Source organism: Epinephelus lanceolatus, chromosome 10, assembly GCF_041903045.1.
Source record: "Epinephelus lanceolatus isolate andai-2023 chromosome 10, ASM4190304v1, whole genome shotgun sequence".
Taxonomy (NCBI): Eukaryota; Metazoa; Chordata; class Actinopteri; order Perciformes; family Serranidae; genus Epinephelus; species Epinephelus lanceolatus.
The window spans coordinates 23,632,900-23,655,668 of NC_135743.1; the positions used below are offsets into that span (position 1 = coordinate 23,632,900).

The 22,769-nt window shown below is 40.5% G+C and overlaps 2 protein-coding genes across 6 annotated transcripts in view; one reads left to right on the top strand and one right to left on the bottom strand.

Annotated features, from left to right (window-relative positions):
- Window positions 1-21: 21 nt before the first annotated feature.
- slc6a19b (solute carrier family 6 member 19b) lies at window positions 22-7,491 on the bottom strand. The gene is made up of 12 exons (XM_033640537.2): window positions 7,167-7,491; window positions 6,176-6,316; window positions 4,815-4,952; window positions 4,533-4,714; window positions 4,340-4,450; window positions 4,024-4,136; window positions 3,047-3,175; window positions 2,788-2,944; window positions 2,434-2,638; window positions 2,195-2,354; window positions 1,927-2,089; window positions 22-1,811 (listed from the first exon to the last, which is right to left on the bottom strand). The coding sequence occupies exons 1-12, from the start codon at window positions 7,363-7,365 to the stop codon at window positions 1,608-1,610; spliced, it is 1,902 nt and encodes a 633-aa protein (XP_033496428.1). The 5' UTR covers window positions 7,366-7,491; the 3' UTR covers window positions 22-1,607.
- Window positions 7,492-9,525: 2,034 nt separating this feature from the next.
- The window catches only part of fhod3b (formin homology 2 domain containing 3b), a 117,857-nt gene continuing 104,613 nt past the window's right edge, over window positions 9,526-22,769 (top strand). For 3 of the 5 annotated variants that reach the window (XM_078171804.1, XM_078171805.1, XM_033640533.2), the window contains exons 1-2: window positions 9,527-10,081; window positions 16,827-16,933. In XM_078171804.1, coding sequence (XP_078027930.1) covers window positions 9,917-10,081; window positions 16,827-16,933 — 272 coding nt within the window. In that variant the 5' untranslated portion in view covers window positions 9,527-9,916. Of the gene's footprint in view, window positions 10,082-16,826; window positions 16,934-22,769 lie in introns of all 5 variants that reach the window. The other 2 variants (XM_078171803.1, XM_033640535.2) reach the window with 2 other exon arrangements.

Genomic DNA, 22,769 nt, shown 5'->3' on the forward strand with positions numbered 1-22,769 from the left:
AGGAACCCGGGGAATAAAACGGTGATTGTACACATGCATTTTTAATTCATTATGTGATCCAGCTTACATTACTGTTATTTGTACACAGTCTGAGATGTTTTAGTCAGCGGTAATCACCAAACATCACTTACACCAGAAAAAAAGCATGTGTGTTGGAGTATCATATCAGTCTCAGTCACGAAAAATACTATCAAAATGCCATCTACTGAATTTCTGCTCTGCATCATCTATTCATACAGACTACATTAAGTCACATCCTCTGTTCTTCACTGGACAACACACAGTAGCATCACATGTACAAAAATACACACATGTTTAGAAAATACAGACACATGGAGAAGCTAAGGGAGTAAAAATAACAATATGCAGCTGATTTAATCCTTTAATTCATTTCTCAAAAATGCTACAATAGCGCCCCCAGCTGGACAGATAGGCGTACTTTCATTACTGTACGTGGCTCAGAGTCAGCTTCCTTCTGGGGCAGCACCTTCTCCCAGTCTGAAAAAATCTAATTATTTAATCTATAGTTTCTAATTGTTTAATCTATAGTGTCATTATAACTGTTAAATCATACTTAACCCCACTGACAGATGAGCCCATGATGGGGCACTGGGATAGAAATCTGTAATGGGCTTATACTAAGATCCTCTGTTCACTTTATTTGGCTTATGTCAACTTCTTTGCAGTAGTTAGACAGATTAGAAAACATGTATACTGTAAGCAAAGTCCCATGCAAATTAGTTAGAAACTTAGTGTGGGATTTTGTGTTATTTTGTGCCCATCTACTCAGCGGAGATTCAGACACAGAGTCTCCATGCAATAGAGTTTAATGAACAGATAATGATGCACCTTGCAAAGGCCCCATTATTTCACTTCAGATATTGTTCTTAATGGTTCATACCATGTTCTTGAAAGCAAACAGATGATAGCCACAGTATTATTAAATTCAAACTTCACTCCATGATATTGCTTGAGGCCATATTTTATGGTGTTTTTAGGATGGTAAGCTCTTTTTTTTACAAGGGCTGGTATGATATCAGATTTCACTACACAATTATCTTGGCCAAAAGAATTCAGTTCACGATTTGAGAAAATTTGAAAAAACAGACAATGCTAACGCTATTAGTCAAATTCATGTTTATCTTTGTTTGTTTGCATGATCTGTCTCATTTTTGTTATATGAATTACACTCAAATTAATAGTGTAGGGAGGTGGAGAGGGAAACAAAGCAAGAACAAAAAGAAGGAGGGGCCGGACTATTTACACAATACTATCATACGTGTATTATTAACATGATATTACTGTAGTATTTCATTGTTTTAAATATTACGGTTATCATCAGTATTGGTAAATTGCAACTCCCCTAAAAAGATCAAAGCAAATTGTTATGTAACTCTGTCCTTTGAATTTTACAGCTTTTCATCTGGTCACCTGAACAAAGATAAGACTTGAAAGCTTAACATGTTGTCACAGGTGGCTGAGGACACAGGGAGTTCTGTTCAGGAAAGCTATGCCTCCTATTTAAAATTTGTGTTAATAAAATGATAGAAATCAAATCACTTGGATGTTCTTGAAAAAGGGAAAAAAATAGGGATTTTACTAGAATATTAGGGGAGGGATTTTTTGCTCTCATTGTTCATTTGAACTTGGTCAGAGATTGTATCAACATGTGACTTCTTCCTCCTCTTTGCCATTAAACATTTCCAGAGAGCAACGATAGGCACAGCAACACTGGGTATCCCTGCCAATATGAAGATGATCACATAAATCCAGGCCGGATAGGGCTTCTCCTCCAATACAGGGAAATTATCCTGCAAAGGCAAAGAAAAAATATATTTTGAGTTTTGAGTGGTACTTAACATTAGGTTTTTAAAAATAAATATCCATAATTCTAGGGAGATAATCTCCAAATAAATTCATATTTACCGATTCAGGATTCCAGGTTTTGTAAAAGACCTTTTCAGAAACTTTAGTGATGAAGTAAAAGACCAAGATGAAAAGCATGATGAGCGGGCTGATGACCCTCCACGTTGCTTGCCAGAAGATGTTGGGTTTGTGTCCAATCATAAACTTAATATCATTGTTGAACCTAGGAGGACAGTGACACACATAATGAATTAAGAATAGCATCAACAGATAAATTATTTTAAAAGACATGAACAGAGGAATACATTTAAAGATATATTAATATCACCTGTCTATCCCGTATATGTACACCACTGAGACCATCTCGCAGAATGCAATAACTAGTAGAGGGATTGATCCTCCGTAGGTGTCAAAGAGTGAAAGCCAATAGTTCCCTGATCCTTGGATAAATATCAGACCCACCAGACAGCAGACTATGCATGTTATACCTGGAGGAGAGCAAAGAGTTAATGTAATATACTAGAAATCCTTATTAATGTAAAATGAGAGAATAGATGTGGAAGTTACCAGTGATAGCCTCTTTTGGCCATGTCTTTGGGAAAACTTTCAGGTCTTGCAGTGGCACTACAACTCCCTCAATGTTACCAAACATAGATGACAGGCCGAGACAGAAGAGCATTATAAAGAACAGGACGGACCACAATGGTGAGAGGGGCATCTTGGTGATAGCCTCAGTGAACACAATGAAGGCTAAACCAGTTCCTTCAACTCCCTAGGACCCAAATGGAACACAATGTTATAGGAAAGCATGGCAGGGATCACTAACCAATAAACACTGGTTAATTATTCATTGAAAAAATAAGCATTGGTTAATTTTGCACTAGCAAGGAAGATGATTTCCTGGTGCATAATAAGTCGTACCTCACTGAGAAATTTATTTAGCACGCAGGACTGAAGATCCAGCTCTTGGATAACTGCAGTGTGTGTTTCATTAAGATGTTGAAAAACCTCATCATAGTTGCTCTCAGTGATGTGGCCCTCAGGAAGCTCAAATGTATTTAGTAATGTGAGGATGTTTCTAAAACCCAAACATTGCAAGGTTAAAACACAATGAACTTATTGCTAAAGAAAAAAAAAAGAGCTGCTAAAATATGTGATTTGACAAAAAAGACGAATGTACCCAGCGAGACAGTTGTCGTATCTTTCCGTTGCTCTGAAGCCAATAATGGTGTAAATGACAGTTGCAGCATAGACGGAGGTCATACCATTGATGATAGAGATGATCACTGCATCCTGTTCACAGTTGTTACTAAAGGGAAAATGCAGCTGAATTTTTATTTAGAATACAGTGCAATTAATTGTAACTTTAAATGACTAAAAAGATTAAAGGTCCAGCGTGTAGGATTTAAGGGGATATATTGGCAGCAATGGAATATTATATAATAAGTATGTTTTCTTTAGTGTATAATCACCTGAAAATAAGGATGGTCGTGTTTTCATTACCTTAGAATGAATGGCTTACATCTACATAGGGTCCTTGTCTACAGAATGGTCTTTCTGTGATAGCCGAGAACAGACAAACCAAACAGTTGCTCCGGATAGGGCTATTTGTGTTTTTGTGTTTTTGTGTCGGCCATCATAGTAAGCGGCCCCTTTTGTGACAAGCTAAACAGTGTCAGAAAAACACTGATCTATAACTTGAAACTGCTTTCTTCTATGTTTTAACTAGCTGATATCCCCAGGTCTGATTGTTTTGGAGAAGACGAAATCTCTGGGGATAGTTTGGCTCCCAGTAAAAACCTGAACCCCTGAATCTTAAGTTATCAGAGAAAAAAAGATGAGTGCACATCAGCAGGTGCTGAGCAAGGGACCCATCTGCTACAAGCGGAAAAGGGTCAGGGAAACACTGATTTGTGACATGAAACTGCTTTCTTCCTTGTTTTTACTAGTTTTAACCACCTGGTCCATTTGTTTTGGAGAGGAAGAGACCTCTGCCGATAATTCGGCTCCTGGTAAAAACCTCCTGAACAATGAACACTGCCACAGTCCTAATCGGGAATTCACGCTTAGCGCATGGGAGAAGTTTCAGCTGGTTGCAATCAATGGCTAGATGCCGTTAAATCCTACACACTGCTCCTTTAAAATAAAATAACTTACTGTACTGAGTTGTAGCTGGAGAAGGAAATAAGACCACCAAAAGCCAGAGAGAAGGAATAGAAAACTTGAGCACCCGCATCGAGCCATGTTGTTGGCTTTGCCAGCTCCGTTACCTGGTGGAATTAGTGAAGAAGGCAATTATAGATCGATTGGTTATTGCTTGGCATGGGCAATATGGTACCTTTAATGAGGCTAAAATGTCTGGTGTCTGTTCTGAGGACTAAAATAGCAACACATCCTTTAGTGGGGGACAATTGGTGGACTGCCCCAAACAGATTTTTGTACAAAGTGAAAAATAAGAAAAAATGCAACTTACATCTGGCGTGAAGAGAAACTTAACTCCATTCAACGAGCCCTTCAGGGTCAACCCTCTGATCAGAAATATTGTCAGCACCAGGTAGGGAAGGGTCGAAGTCACATACACAGCCTTGGGAAAATAAAGTTTTCTAACAATTACTGTTACCTGAGTTAAAATCTTCTCTCTCATTTTTGTAAGGAATGTGCTGTACCTTGCCAGTGGTCTCAATACCACGGATGATGCAGATGTAGAGCAGAGACCATGCACAAATGTGAGACAATAGTATCCACCACTGCAGACCGCCATCTTCTTCAATGCTTGGAGTTGTGTTCAGTGTCTCCCTGTACCAGAAATAATCCACAGGGGAGCTCCTCTCACACTCTGAGACAGGGCCTGACAGATTTTTAACAACAGCATGTGTCACTAAGCTGAAATTAAGAGTTTCTAACTTCATTTTCATTCTGCAGAGGTACAGTACCAGTTGTAGCACTACCTGTTAAATTGGCATTCAAGGGACAATGACTCCAAGGCAGAGGCTCTTGAAATGAGTTGAAGAAGTACCACAGAATCCAGGCGATGATTGTGTTGTAGTAGAGACTGATCGTCAGAGATACACACATGGACGCAATACCTGCCAATAAATGTTTTAAAAGTTTTTTTTAAGAGAATAGATCACCCAAAAATTGAAAACACACTTCCGTCCTCTTACCTGTAGTGCTATTTATCAATCAAGATTATTTTGCTGTGAGTTACCGAATGTTAGAGGTATCATCTGAAGAGATGTCTGCTCTCTCTCTCAGATGTAATGGAACTAGACCTGGTCAATCAAGATAATCCGAAGACCTTGTTGTGAGTAGTTTCATGTAGGAACTATTTCCTCTCTACTGATATACACCTGCCAATTGCATCACCACACAGAAGAAAGCATGTATCTACTCATGGATGAGAGGCTCATGCTCATAACAGCATGAGATGTAAACTCAACCACAGAGTTTGTCAAATGCAGTATGCCAAAAATACCAGGGTGCCCTACTATGTCCGGTCCGACTTTGCAGTATGCAAGCCAGCAGGCTTTTCTGGCTATTCTGACCCATGATTCACTGCACATCAGAAGATTTGTCACATCCACTGACTAGTTTATAGTAATAATAGGAATAGTGATTGTTTAATTGAATAAAATAATCATAATATAACCAACAACAAAAGGGCATGAGTATTAAATAACAATGACAGAGAAATGTATAGCCTATGTAATTTTACTATCGTGAATATAATATGTTAGAATCTACAATGTTTTAGTTATGATGTTGATCTCTGTCTCTTGTGAGCTCAATGAATGTCATTTTGTTTTATCTCTGTATTTTATCCATATTTTATCTCCATATATGATTGAGAGGATCTAAGTTCAGGGCGTAACATCATGAGGAAGTACTATGTCCTAACTGTGTGCGTATCAACAATACATACTTATTACGGGCAGCAGCAGTACCTACTAAAAGTAAAAAGAAAAAGGATGCGATTTGGAATGCAGGCATAGTTCCTGTGTGAAACTGGTCACAACAAGGTTTGTGGATTATCTTTAGTAACCGGGTCAAGACATTGCTGTTGAGTATTTCAGATGTTCTTTTGGTACTAATAGCACCTCAAGTCATGTGCCATCTAGTTTCATTGTATCAGAGGAAGGCAAACATCTCTACGGCCAATATCTCCAACACTTGGCAACTCACAGCAAAACAATCAAAACTGATAAATAGCACAATAGGTGAGAGGATAAATACATATTTTTGATTTGGGGGTGAACTGTCCTTTGAAGGCACTTCCCCACTAGTTGCAGCAAACTTTATGCTTTCTCACCAATGCCGGTCAAATAGGGGTGAATTGTCTTCCACACTCCCAAACTGCCTCTTCTTAACCGTTGACCAACTGCAAACTCAAGATGTAGAAGTGGGATTCCTTCAAGAACCAGCAGGATCAGAAATGGTATCATAAACGCACCTGGAGGAAAAAAACATGAGAACTGTTTATGGTGTCATGGTGACAATAAATCATCAGTCATTCAATAAATTGCAACATCTTGGTGTTAATCATTTAGGATGCACGTGAACGCACACAGAGATAAAGTCCAACAGTTAATGCAGTAAGGTTCATTATGTAATGTACAGTACAAGCCATCCAAGCCTTTGTTGTAAGTACTTTACAAGGATTTCTTGAGACTAAGACGGTATAAAATGTCTTATCTGAACAGATCAGTACAAGAACAGTACTTTTAGAGCCTACACTTCTAAATGTGATTAAAGCTGCTTCCACAGCTATTTTACAGATGCTATAAGGAAACAGTCATTACTGGATCAGTGGTCTTGTGATACATATAAAAACAAAGTAGAATTACAAAGTGCGCTCATAAAAATAGAATCAAATATAAGCAAAGAAAAAAATCCAAAGCTAGCCAAAAGAACCCAATACTGCAAAGACAGATGCATCTATCAGTGTAAGCACAACGTAAAATGGTTCCCCCTTTTATGCTGGTTGTAACATCTTTTGGCTTCAGGAATAAACCCAAATTCCTCTCTCTTTCTTTTCTTTCACAAACAGGCAATTTAAAATGCATTTTTAATTACAGTAGCAGGCAGACAAATATTTTGGAGAGCTATTACTTGTAACTAAATGAAATAATTACTGATAATGAAATGTTAACAGACGTATGGGAGTATACCTAATGCTCCTGTTCTCTTCTAGTAGGTCTGGATTGGATATAGTGCAGTTTAAATGTTTTTATGCTCAAACAGTGTTATGTAAAATAGTCAAATATGGAATAAGTGCAATAAACCATGAAACCATCACTTACCTCCTCCATGACTCTGACACAGGTAGGGGAACCGCCAGACATTTCCAAGTCCCACACAAAACCCAACACAGGTCAGCATGTACTGGGCCTTGTTGTCCCATTTTGGTCTGTCTCCAGCCTCTTCCTCTTCCAGCTTGTCCAGCTGCTCATGGGACATTATCCTGTCCTCCAGGCCTGGGTTGGGGAGTTTTAGCTTCATGATATATCAAACACTGTAGTATTGTAGTGATACAGTAGTGCACTGTCCAGTGCCGGAATGTTAATTGTGGCTCACACTGCAAGATCCTAAATATGTATTAGGCCTCTGTAATAGATTGACTAGGCTGTGGCGTCAGAGAGCATCAGCTCGAACTGTGCAACCTTTGAAGCGTAAGCTGAGCAAGAATACGCATGACAGTTAACTAGTGTGTTATCTGATGGGAAGGGTCAATGCACAGAAACCACTGCTCTTTTAAGGATTTATTGTATGTTAACACCTTAAAGAGTCTTTGGTCATACAGTAAGGGCTTGGTATCACATCTAAGTAGTTTTTCTATGATCAACAGCATAACATCCCATATGAAGCGTCAGTAACTGTTGTATCAAGAGTTAGTGAATGATTACAGTACACATTATATAATTACATAGCTTCAATGGCATATACGAACACACACAAATAATGAAGACATACTGAAGCTTCGTTCATGACCTTGAAAACGATTGACAAAAACATTCTTTACTCACATAACCGTCAGTCTGATCTCATGGCCTTCATCAGCAGATGGAGTTACTTATTGGTCATGAAGATGAAAGAAGCTTATAGAAATACACACTTCAGTCAACAAATTTCTGTTCATGAATGCTTCACAGGAGGAGTTAGGCCAATGAACACTTAGAAATGGCCTGTTTCCAACTACATTATTATTATTATTATTAACCAAGACTATATCTGTCTCATATTTTTCAGCTGTCTTTGGTAGGTCTGTTTGCTGTATACTATCATCTTTCTAGGTATAATATGTCAGTTTAGTTTTAGAGTTTTTTGAATGCATAAACACCAACAGTGATTCTTGAAGCAATATCTCTGAAACCACAAACACCAGCCAATCCATTTACCTGGTGTGCCAAACTGAATACACGTTCTCTGCTTTAAAGGTCTAGTGTGTAGGATTTGGTGGCATCTAGCGGTGAGGTTGCAGAAAGGAAACTTCTTCTGTGTGCCAAACATGTGGGAGAACTATGGTGGTCGATGCAAAAAACGCAAATGTCCTTATGTAGAGCCAGTATTTGGTTTGACTGTTACTGTTGAAACAACATGGCGGACTCCATGGGAGAGGACCCCCTCCGTATGTAATATAAACAGCTCATTCTGAGGTTATTTTCAAGTGATTATAAACTGATGAAAACATAGCTGTGAGTATTATATACCATTTCTGCCAAAAGATGCTCCTAAATTCTACTCACTGGACCTTTAAACTCAGTTTGCAATGTAATAACTCTTATAGGTAAAAAGGGAACATTATTCTTAAAATTGCAACTCTATTTTGCCAATTGTCTTTTCACATTGATATGTTAAAACACTTTTAGATCATGAGTTTACTTACAAAACAGAGCTTGAGCACTATAAACATGCCACAGGTAAACATTTGGCTTGGACAACAATGAAAGCCCCTATTGGGCAAAGAGATGTGGATGAAGTCTTAAGGCCAGATCCACAAAGAAGAGGACATTTACCTTATTTTTCTGTGTGTGTGTGTTTTTTTTCCTGACATAATGCTTTTTATTCTACTGCACTTTAATTGTTCAAGGTGTGTTATAACATTTTGAAAAACAAAAACAAAACCTTTACTGTTTCTACATTGATTGTATGTTATATTTGGAACATCCATAATTTACACATTTGGGTACCTGTGTGTATGTGTGTTTACTACATGTATGCGAAACTGTATTGTAAACTGCAATGTCCTGTGCACAGAAAAAGCAATAGCCACAAGTGTTTTTCATCGAAACCATCAGTGCTCGTTTGTACTTAATCTAATGATGGTTTGTGTGTACTGTACTGATGCAAATACACAATTTAAAAGAGTTTAATGAGTTGTACAATGTTTGCTTTTGCAAGAGATGTGTAATGTTTTGCTGGTGTTGTGTAGTGTTTTGTGGTTAGAGAGTTGTGCAAAAATAGCCTACAGTTTCAAAGATAGTGCCTAAGCAATCAGAAAAAACAAAACTGTAAACAACACTGATTGTATGATTCACCAGAGTCATTACCAAATTCGGTGCAGTGCGTTTTGTGTACTTCTCATTTTGGCCACTGGAGGCCGCCATTACGCCTGTAATATGAGCTGAGCCGGCCGGCTGAGGTCTGGCTGCTGTGTCGCCTGGCAGAGTTAATGCTTGAGGAGGGAGCCGCTTCCCATCGCTCTCACAGACCAGGCGCCAAGTGTAGCAGTCCCGTCCGCAGTCTGCCTCAGCACCTCTAACGCCATGCCCAGGGATACTGCCGCCCCGCTCATTTTCACACCGCACTGACTAACCGTATCTCTCAACGAGGTACCCTGGATCTTTACTTCTGGACTGTTGGTCCACTGTTCCGAGTCCTCTGCGCTGCGTGAAGCGAATGGAGAAGGTCCAAGGATAACAGAGGGTGCAGGATTTTGCTACTGCAGAAGACCTGCCGGTGGTACGCTGCCCGGGGGGCTGCCTGTCTGTCAGAGGCTGTGGTGTCGCATCCACTTTTTTCATGATCTGAAATCGCTTTGCATGGATACATCATGGCTACGTTTATATGCAGGGTACAGTTCTTAGATGATACTGATCCATTTAACAGCACCAATTTCCCCGAGCCCACCAGACCACCTCTGTACACCTTCAGGGAAGATATTCCTCTGATTAATCAGATTGCTGGAGTCCACAGGCTGCTGAAAGCTCCGCAGAAGGTATGATGTTTTTGCATGACTGTCTAAATGAGCTTAGTGAAAAGTTAACACCCACAAAATGCTAAATTAATAATTAGCTTGAACATATTGGTTGGGTTGCTACCAAACAAACCTAATGGACCATTGATTGAGCCTGTGACTTGGAACAGCTTGCTATTATGGGATGCTGATGGAGCATGGGCATGTATTAAAACAGTTATTTCAGGCACAGTGTCAATAAGAAAGGCCTGTGATATGATATTATAAAGTGTTTGGTGGCTTTGGTGATGTTGGAGTGATGTAGACACCCATTATTTGGCTGAGGGACAGGCATCTGTTAATGTTTACCACAACACTAATCCCCTCAGTTTGACCTGCTTTTCTTACTATCCATTAGCTAGACTTGGGGAAGTCTTTCAAAATTTAGAAAAGTTTTGTCACAGTAATTTTATGTAAGAGAGAAGAAACAAAGAAGGAAACATATAACGCAAAGATGGTATATCCTGGTTATTAATAATGATTGTTTACTTTTAATCTTCCCTCAACCTTCAAGTGGGGTTCTGCTTGCCTTATCTATGGGCTAAAAGAAAAGTATTTCATGGATAAGGAGCCAACTTTGCATTTGTGGTACTATGAATGGGCAGGTCAATGAAGAAAGCCACTTCTGGTATTGCCACTACACAGCCCCAATTCGAGTAGGGGGGGTCAAATGCCCAGTTGGTCAGTTGATGAGGGATGGAAGAGGGTAATTCCCTACCCGGTTTGTCCTAGATCTGGGGATTTGAATTTGCAACCATCTGACACAACTTCTAAATCCATGTGTATCCCACACAGCACACTTTTGTTTTTTGACATTTTACATTTTTGGCATCTTCTATTATATCCTTTGTCCAAAGCAGAATGTATTTTGCTGTACCTCCACATTGTTTTGTTTGGTCAGCTGGCTCACGTCGGTCTTCATTTAGTCCTAACCGTCTGAGGAGGTGAAACGGTACACATTGTTTTGGTTGCAAAAGTTGGCCTTTCCAAAATCCACAATTGCACAGCCAGTTTTAAGCAGCTCAAAATAGCCGAATGTTCCTCTTTGGTATGGTGTAAATTGCCCTGTTTAAGTTTACTAAAGAAAGCCAATGAGAAATAGTGTAAACCTGAAGCCCATTTTCTACTTTTTTTCTTTTAGAGGACTCTTAAAGATAGATCTCTTTGGAAATTCCAATTTCTGCTATCTGATTAGACTGTATGCACCATAAAGGCCTCATCTACTGACCTTCAAATTTAAACAAAACCAAGGGGCCATAGCATCTGAGGTCGAGTGTTTTATTGAGTATTCATCTTAGTCTGGTTGGGAAGTTGCGTAAATACAGAGTTAATTAGGGTCTTTCTTCATTCTGTCAGATCAATGGTACTCCATCTTGTTTGAGCAGAGCTGGTAAGATAAGTCACAGAAGCCCCAGGATGCTGTGGATCACCACAAGCCTGGCTCTCATTCTGCAGCCCACTCAGTCTGACCAGCAGGATGGGATGGGAACGCTTTCCACTGTTTGAGAGAGGAGAGGGAAGCGGGCAGAATTAAAAACACAAACAAAGAGCTGATGTACTTTGCACAGTCGACTGGTCTCAGTTTAGCAGTAGGCCAGCTGGACCACAAAGTCGACAGAGAGGGAGTACCAGCGGTGGGCTCGGCAGCGCCTGGTTAGTGAGATTTGGTCACATGGGCATTTGTGGTTAGCAGTAACTTGAAGGAGCAGCCCTTGTGCTTTTCATAAACAACAACAGTCAGGTGGATGACAAGAGCATGTTGCCACATTGAGCAGTGCAAACTCTGATGCATGCCCTCAAAAGTTTGAAGAAATGACTTTGGCGTGACCCTGTAAAGGCCTTCGACAGCAAATCTGTTGTCTTTGAGCTCCGTCTCTATGGTGCAGGTCAATCTGGTATAAATAGCACGCTGCTAACACATGGTGCCGAGGGAGTCAAAACAGCTAGCATATGCTGTCTCTGGGCTGTTCCTGTCAGTTTCAGTCTGCAGTCTCAAGAGGGGTGATCTGTTCGTGTGTGTGCGGTTGGTGTTTATACATGTGTGTTGGACTGGTTTGTACATGAGGATGGCACCTTGGCTACGCTGCTGTACAAAGTCAAACATCAGTTGCAAGTAACCGTTTGTGAGGTTTAAACATCAAAAGCCATTATGACCAAGGACTGTATTTTATAGCAACGAGAATTGTTGTGTAGCAACAACCGCTTTGTCAGGACAACAGGCGCACACAAGTCAGTTTTTCACCCTGTAGCCTTTTGGAAAATGCCATGCCACCATGTGTTACAGGTATAATGCAATATGTAATGTATTCTGTTATTGTAGTAGCAGTGCTGCTTCATTCATACCATGTATAGATGTAGCATCTCATCTGTAAACAATCTTTTCTGTTGTGTCTGTGGATGGAAAGTATGACCAGCCATTACCTGACTCAGCCTTTTTATTTTGTCATGAATAATGCATTGTCCTTGTCAGGTGAGAAAGGGGGCATGCTATTCAAAATTTTTGGAGTTTTTCCAGATCTGCTGGTAATGTCATCGTAAATCAATAGATCAATAGTCCTTCACATCCTTTCTTCTCTGTCAATGTTTAGTAGTTTGTGGCTTGGTGGCCTTGAGGCCTGGCATCGGATTGCAAAGCAGTATTCAAGGGAGGGAAAATGTGGCTAAGTCTTGGATAGTGGACTCTCACTTTACCAATTTCAATTTTTGGGCCACATTTTTTTCCCTAAGAAATTACAGAGTCCCATAATGAGAAGTTATGTTAAATGCTGTAAAATACAGGTTCCTCCTTCATGCCTGTCAGAGCTCCTTTGAATTCTTTTACACATTGTTATGCAGAGTTGAGGTTTTGCTGGTCTCTGCATTTTGGAGGGTTGTCTCAGCAGAGGGCTCCTTTCATAAGAGTGCAGCATCAGTACACAGACTCATCCTCTGCATGCTTGACAAAAATTTAAGATTGCTGTTGTGGTTTCTCCTTCATGCATTTAATGTGTTTTAAATCACTTGTCTTCAGAGAAAGACCGCAAATACCATCCTCACCTTTATCAAACAAACTCTGATCTTTAAAGTGGCTTACTGTTATTCCCCTTGTTTTATTTAAAATGTGTGAGGTTAGTTAACACGGGGTTAACATTTGCACACAACTATGTAGAAGACAATGTTGTTCAGCTATTGAGTTTCAAAAGTACAACTTCCACACAGTATATGCTATCTCATTCCAGAGAAATTTGGAGTGAGATAGCAGTTTTAAATTGGAAATTGCATGGTGTTTATTTTTAGCTCTTTCTGCCTTAACTGCCTCCCTGGTCAGTGGACCACAGTATGGTGGTTGAAGGGAGAGGCCAGACCTCAGTGTGTGAGCAGAGCACTTGTGGTTACTTCTCTGGACTTGGCCCTCACAGGCCACCGTGGGTTCAAGTCCTGGGCGGGGGACAGCTAAGGAAGCCTCTGCTACTGATAATCTGGTACAACTGTTCCTGGATTAAAGGCCATTTATGTGCATCAGCCTAGCATGGTTATGCATGGTAAGACTTGTAACCAGTAATCCAGGTTGATTATATAAGGAAAGCCTAAAGTGACACTGGTCAGAGGATGGATGTGTGAATAATACATGAGTGAGTACATGGATGTACAGGTGGGGACTGATTAATGGCAGACGTGCATAATTCACTTTGACTTTTTTGCTTTTCCACTTTTGGTCTGCGAGTCAAAACCTTGTGTGGGGAAATGCATTTCTTGGTTCCACAGTTAGCTAATTACTGGTTACGGCTGCAAATTCAGCCCAATGTTTTGTCTATTTCAGGTTGTGATACAGAGCGTAAAGCTGAAAGAGAACAAACATTTTCTTCCCTTTTATCCAATCCATGAACTTCAACAGCCCTTCACGTATAATTTAAAGAACTTTAAATGTCCAAGTAAAAAAAAAAACCCTAAAATATAATAAAAAAAATCTGTTTTTTTTAATAATTTGACAGCATTTGTAACAAGTTTATGAAAGCTTTTACTCTTACTACAAGTGGTATTGCCTCTGCTTGCAGAAGCAGCAACAAGGTTTTATTTGGAATTAACAAAAGAGGAAGAAGCGGGTACTTAGAATAAGCAGAGATGAAGAACACCTTGAAGACACATACTCAAGAATAATTAAAAGACTTCTTTAAATAAAAATGTCTCTAGATGGTTAAGTGGACAAGAAATCACTGGCAGGTGCAGCCCAAGTGAAAATGATTGAATTAATAAACAAATTAATTAATGAACATTTAGGTAATTGGTAATTGTAATTTAGACATTCGAGAGACTCCTGGCTGGGAAAAAAGAGACATTCAGTAAGTTAACAAGTTCTCCTTTGTGTGGTTCGGTGTCTTACACATTATATAGGGCCCAGCCACTGGTCAGTGTGCATGATTTATTGTGTCTTCTCCTTCATGCTACATTTCATATTACTGTCACACCCATTATTTTTAAAGGCATGTCAGTCCATAGGTATAAAAATAGTGGGCCTAACTTTGGCCCTTATGCCTGGATTTCCTGTCTGTCCAGAATCTGTCCTGTAATCTGGAGAAGCACTTGCTCTCCTCCCGCCTGTGTAAAGCTTTGTTTGTTTGCCTACCCGCCTCCCTTTCTCTTGATCTCTGTCTCTTTCCATCTCTCAGTCGGCCTTACTGTAAGGACATCAACAACAATCTAACTTAGGCTTATCACTGTCTTAGATACAATAGGATTTACTATGCGATTGAAGTTTTTTGGTGTATGTTTACTGTGTCGGTCTTGTGCTTTGCTTCATCTCTGATCTCTCAAAATGAAGATGTTCAGCCCTATAATCTCTACAACTATCATATTACCAATAGTCTTTTGGTTTACAATGCTTGGAAAACAAATAAGACAGCTCAGAGTCTGAGAGAGAGAGAGAGAGAGAGAGAGAGAGAGAGGTGGAGAAGGAGTGAGAGTTATCCTAACCAACCACATGTTTTGTTTCACTTCTCAAATATGACACAGTCATTGAGTGCTGTAGTGCAGTAACACAAACAGAGTGGCTGAACAGATCAAAGCCATCAGACCCATAATGTCTTTCCCAGCCTTTTTTCCTTCACGTTCAATTAAGTTACTGTCATATGTGGGAGGAAATTGAACTACATTAGACCTGGCAATAACCGGTCTAACTTAAAAAACACATGGTCTTACATGTTACATGTATGTTTACATGCACGCTTTTAAGAAGTCTTGCAGGCTGCTTATTTGGGATGTGTAAATTATGCAAGGGTATTATAGCCTTTGCCAGTGTGGGCTGACAAGAGAAGACAAATGTACTGAGTTCCATGTGGACATTACAGTATGTTGTTGTCTTAGACACCCTGACTGTTGATGGAGTAGAGCAGTGCCACTCTCCTCACTTAAGCCATATGTTTGCCCTCCAGTAATGGTATTTGTTTTCCTGTTCTCTGCTTCACCACTGGAGCCACTGTCCCGTCGAGCTGACAGACTCTGAATATAAATAGGTTAATATCTCTAATTTGGAGGTCAACCTGACAAGTGAACAGGCACAGACTCATACCTCATGTCTTTGACCACAGTCAGCTGATGACAACCATTCAAGACCAGACAAATCATACCTCCTCTGCAAAATCATCTTCTGTGATGATAGTTTATCAGACAGAGAGAGCAGAGAGATAAGAGGCACCAGACTGCCAAACTGCTCCAAATCTGCATGCTCTGCTTGTCATTGTAGAGCGCTGACAGGAGCTGATAAAATAGCTTTCTATGGTCCACTGCCGACTAGACATAAACCTCAAATACGCTGTGCATTTGCCCACTGACCCATAAAAATGAACAAAGTTATGTTTTGTATACGCTGATAACTATTTCATTTTTTAAATGAGCAGTATTTTTGTTGCAACTGAAGTTGTGATTTAAAGAATAAACGTCTTACCACATGGTGATTAATATGCATGTGGTTATGAACTTCTGTTTAGCTTGAAACATAGACATTCAACACAGTGATTCTTCTGTTTCACAGAGGCAACAAACCAAAATCTCCAGAGCTCTATGAACCCTACTGTAGATAGATTGTCTACCTCACAGCTTTGGAAAGGTTGCCTTTGCCTGATTTTGATATCATACATGGTCAGCAAGTCACTGAGTCTCCATATCAGCCTGTTTTTACCTTGTTTAGCTAATATGTTGGTGCCAAACTGATCAGATTGTAGCAGTATTTGGTACAGTCAGTCATTGACTCCCAAGCCTCAACTGGCCAAGCCTCTACTTACTTAAAGTGAAACATCAGTATTTTTGAACTTGGACCCTATTTTCCCATTCAGTTTTTCACTCTGTTGTCAATTACACACAGGTCCGAACACACACATGCACAAACCGGACTTATACATGCACTAAGTGGAGAGATGTCAGAGTGGGCTGCCCATGACAGGCTCTCCGAGCGGTTGGGGGGGGGGGGGGTTCGGTGCCCTGCTCAGGGGTGCCCAGGAGGTGAATTGGCACCTCTCTAGCTACCAGTCCACGCTCCGTATTTTGGTCCAGACGGGGACTTGAACAGGCGACCCTCTGGTTCCCAACCCAAGTCCCTATGGACTGAGCTACTGCCGCCCCAAACACAGGACAACATAGGAGAATAGGTTCCAGTCCAGTGTTTAACATTCTTTACATATGTTAAGTACAAATGACATAACCTTTAGTGGATTAAAGACAAATCACTGTTTAACTATGTCTTCTTCCCTTGTAGCCTGATGACTGTGCCCTTCAGCTGTCCCATAATGGAAGCTACCTGGACTTGGAGTCTACCTTGGCAGAGCAGAAAGATGAACTGGAGGGATTTCAGGAGGAAGGAGGGTAAGATAACAGTCACATCTTTCTCTCTCTTAGTTTTTCCTTCACTGTCACCAAAGTTCAAAAGCAAATAATTGCATCTACATAACATGCTGAAATGAAAAACACTCTCTATCACTGCACCAAAGTTGGTCATATATCCTTAGCACTTCAAAAGATTCAGATTGGAAACACAAGAGGGGCTTGGCACTGCCTAGCAGGTTGATAATGTACGTTACTTGCCAGGCTCTGATTGTACAGGAATAGATTGTTCATGTTGTTGTGGTCAAATGAACTGTTATGAACCAGAAATAAAAGATGTATTATTCAAGAGTAACTGACTTGAAAGTTTTTGATTACAACAATCTGGCTTTTAAAAACACCCCAAATATTTCTCTGCCTCAACAGTCACACATAATCAGTACAATGTGATTACTGGTTTTTGAGAGGTAGACACATAAAAATGCAGGCGAGATAAGGGTGAAATGATAGAGTATGTGGGGATATGTATTAGTATCCTACTTGCTATATTTCTTTGCCTAATTTGATTCTATTATAGTGATTTGAATCATAATGATACCCATTTTGTTCCAGGATGAATTAGTGTAATAATCCCTTTTCCGGGCCTTAGCTGATTGAGCTCTCCTGCTTAAAAGCTGCTCTCAGGAGGTGGTTGTGTCTGTCGAAGAGCTGAGGGGACAGGCTTCACCCCACCTGAGGGACTCTCAGTTTCAAAAGTCTTTCAGCATTTTGAGATTTTAGAGGTAAACAAGTTTAAATTTAACATCTGTATTATTAGCTGCACAAATTCCTCAGTCACCAAGTATCTCAACAGTCTCATTGGCTCAGGATATGTCATTTATCAATCATAATGTTTGTTCTGTTAAGTTAAAAAAAAAAAACATGGCCATGCTCACATTATAGGGCTTAATGCTCCTATTTTGTTTCTCCAGATAAGATCCTTCTGCCTAGACTGTTCATATTCATGATGGAGGTGACCCATATCTGACATCAGTGTAAACAGATCTTTCACATATTATCAGTAACGCCACATTTGGGGAAAAAATGATTGGCATAGTAGCACAGACTTTACCTCTGATGATCACCATAGTAGGAAGGTTCAATAATGTCATTCTGCATAATAATTAGCCATGTGCTTCTGTTTGGGACGGTGTGTAGCACATTTTCGGAGCAATAACTAAGCTTTCGGTCCACTAGCTCTATTAGCAACTGGTACTTCTGTGGAGGAGAGGACTCAGGAGTGGTGGGATCAGGATGTGGAGGGTTTCATGGAAGATGTCTCAAAATTTAAGTTGTCAAGGGCTACATTCCTATATCTCTGTTGGAGCCTCATGACAGCAATGTCATGACCCTGTCAGAAAGCATCTGGCAGTCAGGCTCGATTGACTGGCGACTGGGGCAGCCTACTGCAGCAGCAGTACAGCTATGGCAGCCTTCTGTATCTTCAACAGAACGCTCCGACACTGATTGGTCATTGATTTGCACCTGTGCAGTGATGTATAATGTAGAACAACCATGGCTATATGGGAAAAACACAAACATTTCAAATGACCATTCTCACAGTTGATGCATGGCCACTGATCTGATCTGTTGTTTAGGACCACATATGGAAATGTCTCACCTCTGATGGAAAAAATTGCGTCTGTGCCCACACTACTCTGAAAAAATCAGATCTGTGTCACATATATGTCAGATTTGGGCCACATTTGCCTGTAATGTGAATGTAGGCTTTATACATGTGCAATGCTGATCTTAGTCATAGAAAAGGTAGCCCTTAATACATTTTATCAGTTCTGTGGTGGTATTAGTGCCCTTCTTTGTAACAGACTAAATGTCTCAGACTTTCCATGGCAGTCGTCCATTCATGTCCCTTAAAATACCTGGCCTCCCTGGCCGAGTGGCAGCAGTGATGTCATCTAAACCACTTATGAGGTGTAGACGTGTCTCATGAGTAATCACCCTCATCTCTGTTGAATGTTACCTCATTGCTCTCATTAGAAGTGGCCAAACTACAACTGTATACCCACCACCGTACAACTCTCAGCTTCTAATTTAGCTGCATTGTTTCCCTGTAATATGGATTTAAATGAGGCTTTGTCTTGACATAAATTCTAGACCTGGATGAAGAAGAGAGAGGTTTAAAATTGTGTTAGTTTCATTTCTGTTTCATACAAGTTCTTTGGCATGTTACTTTATTGACTCCATATGTTTTTTCATGTACTGTGGAGTATGTTGATATATCATTCATGTGCTGCCCACTTTAGATGATCACAAACCAAAGGTTGGCATGAGAGCTCCTGGTCGGCTGGACCACAAACATGTATGGATTTATTTGTCTAACTTGGAATTCATAAGCTGCTCTCTGGCTTGGTGTTTCTATTGGACGTTGAGAGTGCCGTCCTTTCCCAGTTCCATCTGAAATTGTTAGGAGCTTATGGGAGGCTATTGAGAGCTGTGAGGTTAAAGTGGTCCACTTCTTCTCTCGTCGACGACCGAGCCTGCCAGGGCCTCTGTCGTGCCAGCTGGCACAGGCTGGTATGGATGTGTGTCATTAAACCCACACAGTGTTGTCTGAGGAGGCTGGGGGTGAAGGTGGTTAGCCAATTATTTTGTAAAAATAGGGCAGTTCTGCTCGCTGGCTTTTTATGGTGCTGATGGGCCCAGGATTACACCCCCCACTGCTTGGTGTTGTTGATTTGATGATTATTGAGCTAATAAAAAGTCTGATGAGACATTTCACCTTTACTTGTTCCATTTTATTTTTGTTTTCACACTCATTTTACTGCAGATCTGTCAACAGCAGTCTCCAACTCCAAAACATTTAACCTACAAAAAAGAATTTGAGTATTTACCAGTTTTTTTCTGAATTTTATAAGTTGACGTCAAAGTAACACCGTTACACTAACAAGCAAAGTGATGCTTTGATTATTTTTGCTTTAAGGCCAGCCACCCACCTTCAGAAAGAGAACTGTACTCACATACCGCCTGAGTTCCTGAACTTCCCTGATCATTGGCCATCAAATCCATCTGTAATTGATATTAATGACAGGTTACATTCCTGAGGTGCCTGTGTCATACCTAGTGTCTTTACAAACAGATTAAAGTATGATCCTCTGACAGAGCACTGCAGAGCCAGGAGATATCCATGTCACGGGAGCTTAAGGGCCATAATCACTTCCACACTGCGTTTGAAGCTCAGCTATAGGCGATTGTGACTCATAAATCCCCTGTCGCATCTCTGATACAGTCACACTTAGTTATAAACTGACCATATAGCCCAGACATGTGCTCAGACATATCTGCACAATTTAAGGTAGTCAGTATGTCATGAAGATTTCTAGCTGTGATAGATTGATTGACTTCCTGCATTTGTAGCCCTGAGCAGAGATGGAGTATGGGGGACGTAGTTAGGATCAGATGGCCTGACATGTGCTTACAGACATTTATAGCCCTTGAATATTTTTGTGGATTACATGGATTGAAGGATGAGGTCCTGTTGTAGCGTTTCAGGGGAACTTACTAGGGGTCTGATGTTTTAGGAAAAATCTTGTATTGAACTCGTGTTGCATTATGTGCTGGGCTTTATTTTGTTTTTACTCAAATATGTGACATTGATTGACAGATAATTTGTAAAGTTGTGAGTCCTCAAGGACATATTCCCTGGCTTGTTTTTAGAAGACAACATGAAGGGCTGTTAATGACTGCATAATTGATTCAGTATGTGTAATATGTAGCTGACATGCAGCGCAGAAGAAGACACTTTTTAGCGTTTTACTGCCCTGGTACATATAAAGCACATGTGAAAGCCAACAGTTTTGTGCTGAATATGCCTTTCTTGGTTTTATTGAGTGTTCTTGATGTGTTCGACAACCAGTCACAAGTCAAGCGTATTAAAATCCAACTATTCTTGCCTCAACTATTCAGCGTTTCTGATCATCTCCTTTCATCTCTCTGAGGACAGCTCCATTTTCATTATTTTCATTTTTTTCTGACCCACTTGGGCATTGTTTCATAGACACTCACAGCACACAAGATTTTCATTTGAGGAGGAAAAAAGGCCCATTTGAAAAGAACCAGAGGAATTGTCAAACACAGTATAGCTTAAACTTCAAGGAGGGAAATAAAACACCAGTTGCCCCCTCTGTGTTTGCAGAGCAGTTTACGGGTATTATTAACAGAATAGAACAGCTTTGTGATTGTTGAATGTGTATGTGGTTGTGTGCGAGACTCGGTCAATGGTTAGTGAAGCATCCCCTCTGAGGGAAATGAGCCCTGTAGATAGTCTCTCAGCCTGGCTTACCCCCTGGCGCACTCAGACACTGCGGGTCCCTCTATAGACACTGATGAAGGAGTCCCTCCAGCAGGGGTGTTCACCAAGAAGAGCTGAGTCAGTAAACCTCCATGGGGCCTTCTTGTCTGGCATTATTGGTCTTTGAGGAGAGGTACTGGCTTTACTGTGTTCCAACTATGTGTATTCACCTTCTATGGGTACACAATTTGTGTTGTTTTATAAACAGTGCCAGTAATGCTCCCTTATATAAAACCAGAGAGCCTGGAGCTGGCAGGTATCCACTGGTCCAGTTGCAGCTGCTCTGGGTATCAGGAAGACAGAGCCTTATGAGGGTGCTGAACAGCAGAGCAGTGATGAATAGAGAAGAAAATAATATGGGGTATCTAATTGGCAGGTATAGTTGTTCAGTTTCCACCGCTAAATTCCTGTTTGCAACATTTGATAGGCAAGGGGATGATGATGAACAACAGATTTATGCTATTAAGTAGAAAGATTTATGGTGTGCTGCTTCTTTTCATGTACAGAATGAATAAAAATGGCCATATGCTTTCATTTAATCTTTTATAAAGCCATCTAATTTAGAACAATTGCTTTGGTAATGGTCAGGAAGTGAGACGTAAGTAAGAAGTAATTGTTTTGGGTAATGGTCAAGTTTACTCGTTTCATGAGATTGTTAAGGCTACTCATTTGTACTTAAATGGTAGCAACAAAGGTATTTCAGAAGCATGATGTTGCACATAATGAATCAGATTTAATAGGAGCTTGGCTTAAGTTGATTATACAGTACCACCAGTGGAAGAAACCAGAACATTCTGGCACAGACGAACATCAGACCAAAAGAGGACCATGGAATTCAGTAGGTATTACATCCCAACATGCAGCCAATTTGTCGTTTGGCTGACATTCTTTATAGTTATGATTATTTCTGTAACTTTGGGCACCACCCTTTACAGGCCTGCAGTACTGTCTGCCTGTGGGAGTGTCCAGTTTTCATGTTTAATTGGTGGGGGTGATGGGGGGGTCTGAAAACCTCACTTATATTCCATGCACGTTTGTTTAATTTGATAATGAGCATGTTGGCCTGTGTAGCCTCAGGTCCTGGTTAAGCATAGGGATACTGTTGCAGCCAAGCGGAGAGAATGCAGACTTTCGTGACAAAATGGCTCTGGTTACCCGTTTGCCTCAACAGCATCACAGAGGATTAAGTTCCTGTTTGCTGTCTCATCTCACCGGTGAAGGCCCATGTTGACAGATGTTGCTCCTGTGTCACCTCTGCTTGTTGCTGGATATTATATTTGATAAATAGTGAGGATACACAGATTTCCCCTGCCATGTAATCTGCTCGTGTGCATGTCAGTGCAGTCTCCCACTGACTGGTCGGGGCAGGAAAGATGTCAGAGCGTCTGTCTGGAGCAGTTATGCAGTAATGCTACTGGTTTATGGTGAGGCAGCAGTATGATCTGCCTTCTGTGTTGATAGGCTTTTCCTCTCTCTCTGTCAGACCCACTGCTGCCTGATTGTCACTAAGAGTAACAGTCTGTCGCTGGC

Bases quoted from the DNA above. Each gene is read 5' to 3' on its own strand.
- slc6a19b (XM_033640537.2), bottom strand. From the start codon at position 7,365: ATGAAGCTAAAACTCCCCAACCCAGGCCTGGAGGACAGGATAATGTCC. The intron at 3,176-4,023 runs GTAAGTTATTTT...TTTTCCCTTTAG, and splicing joins TCCAGCTACAACTCAGTACA to TAACAACTGTGAACAGGATG. The intron at 2,355-2,433 runs GTAACTTCCACA...GCTCTCCTCCAG, and splicing joins GCCAAAAGAGGCTATCACTG to GTATAACATGCATAGTCTGC.